Here is an 8,713-nt window from a genome sequence, read left to right as displayed (position 1 = left end):
ATCTGTCGAGGGGAGACGGTGACAAAAGTTATCAGAACTGGGCCACGCATCTCTCTGTAAAAATAAAAGCATAAATCTCTAAATTATGACTTTAACCAAAAATACATAACATAAAATGTAACTTTAATCTAAAAATTCAGATTAATGAACCAATATAAGCTGATTTTCTGAGGTTTTAAAGAATAACACACTTTGTGTTTTTATCACGCCGTCTTTTATTTTGAAACTTTTTACGTTTCTCCGGTGTCAGAAAATCAAATGTTTCTTTGGTACATAAGATTTATATTTAGAACTTTAAAAATACTTCTGCCAAAGCTTTTCCAAGACGTTCTCTTTTTATTTATATGTAATTACTAAAGAATACCAGGAATATTTGAGAAAATCTTATTATTCTATTTTGTTTTCCTATTATGATCTAAATCACTATTTACTTATAGGAGTCATGGGAATTTAACTGGAACTTCAAAGAAAACTTTAAGTAAATTTGATTTGTTTTATTCATTCCATAAAAGTATAGAATAACATAAGATCAACGTTGCCTAATCTGTGTTTTAGATTTAGCAATTTAAAGGTTAAGAACCATTAAAAGCCTAACTAGAAAAGCTGCATTATCTGCGATAATGCTAGTGTAAATGCTATTTGCTGAAAATGGTGACGCAGTTTGCAGAAGAATTCCAATGTGTCTGAATGTAAGTTGATGCATAAATGCCAAATAAAAAAAATAGAAACCTTCAATTTACTTTAATTGCTGAAGGGATTTGCTGTTTGGAAATATTAAATTAGCTTAAAGACTACACATTTCATTAAGGAACTATAAAAAGAGGACTGAAGTTGATCTGAATTTCTGAAAAATTTGTAGTCAAACTGCTTAAAAATCCCTAATAAATGCCAATTTAGCAAAAAATATTTAGTGTGTAGCTTGAATATGAGATAAATTCAAAATTGTCCCCCAAATAAATAGCCAATTGCTTAAACACAAACTCAACTCCAAAAGAGCCTCAAATTCCTCAGTAAACGTTAGCATGTTGCTAAAATAGAAGCTTAAATCTAAATTAGCCAAAAAAGTTAGCACATTGCTTCAATACTAGCTAAAATAGAAGCTAAACTTATTCATTTATAAAAACCTCAGTAGATAACATATTAGCCAAAAATGTTAGCATGTTGCTAAAATAGAAGCTAAACTCGATATTACATATATATATAAAAAAAGTTTAAAGTTTCAAAGTTTAGCTGACACTTTAGCATTGTGCTAGCTGTTTTGGGGCAAATTTAGACATTTTTCAAATTTTTTTAGGCAAATGTTGAGTTCAGCCAACATTTTCGCATTACGCTAGCAGTTTTTGGCTAATTTAGGAATGTGTCAATTTTTTAAGGCAAATTTGGAGTTTAGCTAAACTTTTAACTTTATGCTAGCTGTTTTTGGCTACTTTAGACATGTTTCTGGTTTTTTAGGCAGATTTGAAATTCAGCTGGCATTTTATCCTCATGCTAGCTGTTTTTGTCTAATTTAGTTTTTTTGGGGGGCTAATTTGGCATATTGGTAACAGTTTAGCCAAGCTTTCCGCTTCAGGATTTTCATCTATGAGCTCTGGCATCTTCAGCGCCACATTCAGCTCACAACATTCACACTTGCATTATCGCAGGTAAAGCTATAAATCTAGTTAATTTAAATTCTTGTTCAAGCTTCTGTGCACAATAAAACATATAAATAAAAAATAATTAATTTGTATTAACAAAAAACATTGCTATTAATGTTTGTGTTATTTAATAGGGAATTTAAAGTTTGTGTCTCCTGTAAGTCAACCAGAAATTGCTTTTGAAAAGATATATATTTTATATATATATTTTAATTGATTTATAACATATTTAAAATGTTTAAGCTCCACTGCACATATGATGTTTTTATTCTGAATCTCCAGAGTAACTTTAGATGCAGCAGAATTAAAGTCAATGTCTTTTAAGAATACATATTGTGAAGATTCCTCTCATCACAGCTTCAGACGTAACAGTGAGCTTTATTTTGAAAGTCCAGGCGTCTTCAGTCTTACCTCGTCCATCCTCCGTTCATCTCCGATCTGCTGCTTTCCTGTCTTGGAGTGAGGTTGGATCCACGGCGCCATGTCTCTCCCTGCCCTCCACAGAACCTCTGACCAGATGAAGCCGGACTCGTCCTGTCAGACGGCTGAGGCAGGTGTGGAGGTGTTGACCCCGATGCCCCGCTTTGTGTCCTGCCAGGTTTAAGAACCTGAGGATGGAGGTGACGTGCACGCATCACCGGCCCTGTGCATGCACTGCTGGCTTAACATGTCTAGCACCTTCGGTGCCACACACTTTATCTTCAAATGGCGTTATTATTGCTCGCAGTCTCCTAAAAATATCCCAGCAACAGCGTGTAAGTCGCCACATTTCATTTTCCATTTTTACCTCTCCCAGAATTCTCTCCCTTGCTCAGCTTTCTTCTCTTATTGCCAGAACTGAATGTCATGGTTGCATCAGTTCAGGGATTTTCCATCGTCTCCCCACCTGGAAAACCTTTCATGCTTCTGTGCTGAAACACTGATGGACTAAACGGTCTCCAGAGATGAGTCCGACCACGACTCCTTCATGTCACCTTTCAAAGCGACCTTCTTTTGTCTCGGAAACCCCGTATTCAAGTTCATCTTTCCTCCTCTGCAAATCCCATCCATCAGCTGCAGGATTCAATCAAATAACACGTGAGGCAGGTGTGGATTATCAGATTTGCACGTTTGAGTGCCAAAAATAAGAGACCGCTCTGTTCCAGCATGCAGAGTGTGATTAAAAAATGAGATCTTTCCAGCGTTATCCCTCCAGATACAAGACGTTATTAGAAATATAACAGGCATCTAAAGTGGATGTCTGCTGGACGTCTCAGAAAACTCCATTTAATGGCCTACTAATAATGTTTTGACATATTATAAGGGTCTAATACACATCTGTTTGTAGCCATTTAATCACTTTAGATTTCTATTAGAGTTCTTTAACAAGTATAAAATAAACATCCATCTTCAGAACCCGTTAAATCTTTCCGGGTGGAGCATTAACTGTATTTGAGAACTGGACTGAGTGAGTGTGATGTCATCCATTAAAAATGACTCCCGGCTCCAACCGAATGAAGTCAAAACAATCGCCACTTTTTTGCGGCACAGATGCCAGCCGCCATGTTGGAACCAGAAAGCATCATTAAGCAGTGATTGGTCCGAGTCGCTCTGAGTCAGCGTTTCTATGGCAACCACTGCCGCCAATTAGGAATGAGTTTGTTGGAAGGCCACACCCTACCACTTAAAATCAGGGCTTCACGAAGTCCGTCAAAGGTTTTGAATGATGGACTTGGGGGCCAACAGGCTCCACCTACTTTCATTGAGGCATTTGATTGGTCAATTTATAATTTAAATAACCTGGAAAAAAAAAAAAAAAAAAGATTATCAACAAGATATTTAAAAAGTCATCAGAACAAGAATGCTTATTCTGACAGAGGGTTTATTTTTCTGTTGAAGTCTACGGGATTTTGTCACTTCCTGTTTGGATTGCTGGGGGGCGGAGTCTCTCAGTTCTAATATATAGTGGAGCCATCCCAGCTTCTGTACCAGGTCACCGTCGGGTGCATGGATGCAGTCACATACACTCCAAGGGACAATTAAGAAATACCAAAAAAATCTGTGAAGGAAATGTTTAGATTAAAAGTTTATATCGGATAAAAATCTTTTATGGAGAATATTCTCCTTAAATCTGAATAATTCTGTTTTTATGTAAAAAATGTCTGCAGATATGGTGCTAAAGTCTTATGTTAATGCATTGATTTAAATGTAACATCATTACATTTAGTACCATTAAAATATAAGGTATATTCTTTTCATTTGATTAACTTTTTCTGATCTAAAGAAAACTCAAAGGACTCATAAAAATATAGAAAGTAGTCCTTTTTTTAGCAGCACATCTACACTTTTCTAGTGTTTTAAACAATGATTTACATCTGTAACAAGTTTCCTCCCATAAGTCCAAACACCTGAAGGGTTTCCCAACATCTGACTACATTTTCCTTGAGTGATTGTGACCATAAAGTAAACTCTCAGTTATTATTCCTCGTAGAAACTCTGCAGGTCCAGAAGCTCCACATTCTTTTTGCTTCAGAGCAGAATCTTCCAGGAACTCCGTTTCTCATGTTAACTTGAACACTTTTCTTCACAGCAGATGACGGCTGCGTTCAGTTCAGTGGGTCCGCCCAGTGACCCTGAAGGAGGCCGCGACCGATCCGTAGATGGAACTGAAGCAGCAAAGATTTATCATTAGTCCATTTTTAGAAAACCTGTTAAAGAAGAAACTTTTCACAGAAAAAAGCCTTTTTTAAAAGTTTTTTTAGAGTCAAATAACAATGAAAATGTGTAACTAAATTGTAAATAGAATTGTATGGATGACAATTTAATCAGTTCTTTGATTTTTGTTTATTGAAATAAAACAAACGTTTTATTTTAGAAGATATTCTGTTCAGGATGTTAAAATGTATGAAAGAGGTTAGTTCTAATTATGGATATTTGTATAGCACATTTCATGTACTGAGACAATTCAAAGTGCTTTACATAAAACATTAAAAGAAACAATCAAAAGAAATAGTAAAAATGTGATCATTAAAATAAAATTAAAAGAAAATAAAAAAGAATATTGGAATGGATATTCTCTTATTTCATCTCATTCAATTCCCAGTAAACTCCAAAATGTTGAGCTGCTTTACAGTCATTTTTTTAGACGATAAAAACGTATTTTTTACAGAAAATCTGATTTCTACAACACTTAAAAGAGAAAACAACCGTTATTATTAGTGCAAATTCTTTATAAACATTCACTCAAAAGTGATCCTGTTTCTTTATGATTATTCCTTATTTATTCTTCCGTATCTTTTTTCATTCATAAAACCTCAATCTCACTTTCAGTAATTTTTTGCAATCTTAGTATCAAAACGTTCAGCTCATTACAGACAAATATTCCTGTTTGTACTTTTGGTTTTTTATACATTTTTAAGATTTTACACAATTTAAGCAATTTTTCTGCCCCATTGAACATGAATGGAAATGTTTCAGATTTATACAATCAAAAACATTCAGCATGTTCAGGACATTCATGCTTTTACTTTACTTCCGTGATTTTTTTAATTTTACTCCATTATTGAAACTTTAATCCAATTCAGGGATTTTTTTTTTCTCATGTTTTTCTACAAATGTTTGTGCACCTTCTGCAAATCATGCAAGTTTGGTATCAAATCATTCGTGTTACAGACATTAATGTTACTCAGGTTTTTAATGATCATTATGAGTTTAGCTAATAGTTAGCAACATGCTAATGTTTTTGGTTAATTTAGCATCTACTCGGGTTTTTCTGGGCTATTCTTGTGTTAAGATAACATTTTAGCAACTTGCTAGATTTTTGGCTAATTTGTCACCTACTGAGGATTTAGCAAATTTTGAGTTAAGCTAACATTTTAGTAACTTGCTAGCCTTTTTGGTTAATTTGTTATCCACTGAGGTTTTGGCTAATTTTGAGGTAAGCAAACATTTTAGTAACGTGTGAACTTTTTTGGCTAATTTGTCGTCTACTGAGGTTTTAAAGGTGAATTCTGAGATTAGAGAATAGTTTAGCAACAGGCTAATGCTGTTTGGCTAATTTGGCATATACTGGGATTTCTTGGGGGCTAATTCTGAGTTAAGCTAACATTTTAGTAATGTGTTAGATTTTTTTGGCTAATTTGTCATCTTCTGAGGTTTTCAAGGCTAATTCTGAATTTAGCTAATAGCTTTGCAACATGCTAATGTTTTTGGATTATTTAGCTTCTACTCGGGTTTTTTGGGCTATTCTTGAGTTAAGCTAATATTTTATCAACATGCTGGCTTTTTGGCTAAGTTGTCATCTTATGAGGTTTTGGCTAATTTTAAGGTAAGGTAACATTTTAGCAACGTGTTAGCCTTTTTGCTAATTCTCATCTACTGAGGTTTTCAAGGCTAATTCTGAGTTTAGCTAATAGTTGATCAACATGCTAATGAGTTAAGCTAGTATTTTAGTATCGTGCTAGCTCTTTTTTAGCTAATTTGGCATCTACTGATTTTTTTGTGCTAATTCTAAGTTAAGCTTAATGCTAACGTGTTAGCATTTATTTATGCTAAGGTGGCATCTACGGAGGTTTTTGGAATCATTTGGAGTTAAGCTAGTATTTTAGCAATATTGCGATTATTTTTCATGAAATTCTTCAAATTCCTTGTGCACTTTCTGCAAATTATGCAAGTTCATGACTAAATTCAGCATTTAAATTGAAAGTTTCAGCATCTTCAGCGACCACATTCAGCAAAGAGCATTCACACTAGCATCATCACAGGTAAAACAACTTTTCTAGTTAAACTTGAGTTTTGCTTTTTGAGAATACAAAGCTGAACTGAAATACTTTTTTAAAAATACCCATTTTTGTTGTGAACTGAACTTGTTTGTTTTTCTTCCTGACATGACTTCAGTCTCAGCTTTTGCTCCTTAAAAAACCCTGGATATATTAACACTTATGAAGCAATTAATGAGTCAGCCAGAGCAAGGAGCTCCTTATATAATAGAGCTTTAGATAAGAGCAGATTGCACAACAATCCTCCTGAGCCTATGGAGCCGGGATGAGAGGCTGCGACGGGGGAGGATGCTGGCGGTCCCTGCAGCTCCGAGCTGCATGATTCACTGAAAAACACAACCATGCACTCATTAACTGAACTCCCTGGGGGGCTGTTTTTACCCAGCATTCCTTGTAGTCCAGGGAACGTTCCTCAGACTGATTGAGTGTCTGCGGTCACCTGTCTTCAGCTCCACACCCCCGCCACCGCGGCCCGACCAGCACCGGGGTTAACCGGACCCTGTCCAGGCTTTCATGATCTTGTGAGAGGCGTGTGAATAAATCATCCGTGGTGCTGACGGTGCTGCCGTGGCGGGACTATTTCAGAGCCACATTGAGGCTCGGACGTTGACAAGCGCTGGCCATGGGACCGCTCCCGCTGCAGGCCTGCTGTCGGGTCGGCACGCATGAATGATCGGGAAATATGGAGTCAAACAATAAAAGTGCACACGTGAAGTAAGAACAGAGACAAACATGTATGTTGGTGCTAACATCTGACTGAGAACCTGCAGCGCTCTGACACTGATATGTGATTCAGCAGAGAAGAGCTCTTCCTCCAAATGACCCGCCTTAATTCAGTGGGTCAGGTGTCAAACGGGGACAAAGCTGTGATGAGAAACCCAATCAGGCCCGGGTTCATCAGAATAAAAGGCTGACACAGTCCCGGTCAGGGGGGGTAATGGCTGGCCCAGATGCACGTCTGCCCTGACAACCAATACTCCAGCACAGGTCACAGTCCAACTTCAGCCTTCGTCAGTCCAGATCAGCATTCATGAGGAAAGGTGTTAAAGTGAAAAATAGTTTTTAGAAAATTATTATTGTTTTCAGCTCTGAACAAAGACTGAAGTTGAGTTATTACAATATTAACAGTGGCGTATTGGGCAGTTTTGGGGCCCTGGTCGAACGATAACATGGGGCCCTCTGCAGCGGTTGAACAATTACTTGATTGATGGAACAAAACAGGATATTATAATACAATTCAATTTTATTTATATTGTCCAATATAAAAGAAAAAGGCTTCATTGGGCTTCAGGCCGGTAATTGTACAGAAGCAGAAAGTCTGTCGTGAAATATAAAAAATAGCTAATTGCCAAACTAAACAGACTTAACTAAAACTGGTTATCCTGTCCTTAGACCCGCATTGCCGGTAAGGAAAAACTCCTAAAAACCCGGATTCCAGGAAAAAATAAGAAACCACATGAAGGAGAGATCCTGTCCCAGGACAGACAGGAGATTTACCAGGACTGTTAAAGAAGAATTATCTTATCTAACTCTATAAGTAGGTATATGAATAAAGTTCAGCCAGATTGGACTGGGGGACAGTGGGGGTGAGGTCCACGGCCAAGACGAGCCAGAGGCGAGGTCCACGGTCAAGATGAGCCAGAGGCGAGGTCGACGGCCAAGTCGAGCCAGAGGCGGGGTCCACGGCCAAGACGAGCCAGAGGCGGGGTCCACGGCCAAGACGAGCCAGAGGCAGGGTCCACGGCCAAGACGAGCCAGAGGCGAGGTCCACGGTCACAACGAGCCAGAGGCGGGGTCCACGGTCACGACGAGCCAGAGGCGGGGTCCACGGCCAAGACGAGCCAGAAGCGGGGTCCACGGCCAAGACGAGCCAGAGGCGGGGTCCACGGCCAAGACGAGCCAGAGGCGGGGTCCACGGCCAAGACGAGCCAGAGGCGGGGTCCACGGCCAAGACAAGCCAGAGGCGTGGTCAATAACAGAGCTCAGACGATCCATCAGGAATCTGGAATTCCTTGAGGACATGCACAACACATGAATCACACTGCACCAAACAGGAGCACAGAGAACTAAATAATAAAATGGCGTCATAAAAAAAAGAAATATTCTCATTTTCTGCTCCCTTTCTGATTCTTGATTTTCTTCATCGTCTTTTTGATTTCTTTTGATTCTGTTCTCCTTTTTCCTGTTTTCTTACACATTAGTTTTGTTGCTGTTTAACTTGTATAGTTAGAATTTCCTGTATGGAACGTGCTGGAACAGCGGAGAATGAAACCATTTCACGTGAGAAGCCATTTTAGTGGTTTAGGTTATTTATTAGAG

At 38.0% G+C, this 8,713-nt stretch overlaps 1 protein-coding gene and 1 long non-coding RNA gene across 2 annotated transcripts in view; one reads left to right on the top strand and one right to left on the bottom strand.

Moving 5' to 3' along the window:
* Positions 1–2,156, bottom strand: part of dyrk4 (dual-specificity tyrosine-(Y)-phosphorylation regulated kinase 4) — a 26,458-nt gene extending 24,302 nt beyond the window's left edge. Inside the window, exon 1 of the mRNA XM_024282038.2 lies at positions 2,049–2,156. Coding sequence (XP_024137806.1) covers positions 2,049–2,120 — 72 coding nt within the window. The 5' untranslated portion in view covers positions 2,121–2,156. The remainder of the gene's footprint in view (positions 1–2,048) is intronic.
* LOC118598896 overlaps positions 1–3,419 on the top strand; it is a 4,163-nt gene extending 744 nt beyond the window's left edge. The window contains exon 2 of the long non-coding RNA XR_004948123.1: positions 2,142–3,419. This is a non-coding gene — a long non-coding RNA (uncharacterized LOC118598896). The remainder of the gene's footprint in view (positions 1–2,141) is intronic.
* The last annotated feature ends 5,294 nt before the right edge of the window (positions 3,420–8,713 follow it).

This window comes from Oryzias melastigma, linkage group LG6 (assembly GCF_002922805.2).
Source record: "Oryzias melastigma strain HK-1 linkage group LG6, ASM292280v2, whole genome shotgun sequence".
Classification (NCBI taxonomy): Eukaryota; Metazoa; Chordata; class Actinopteri; order Beloniformes; family Adrianichthyidae; genus Oryzias; species Oryzias melastigma.
Note: the sequence above shows the minus strand (reverse complement) of the source record. Positions and strands in the feature narration are given on the sequence as shown.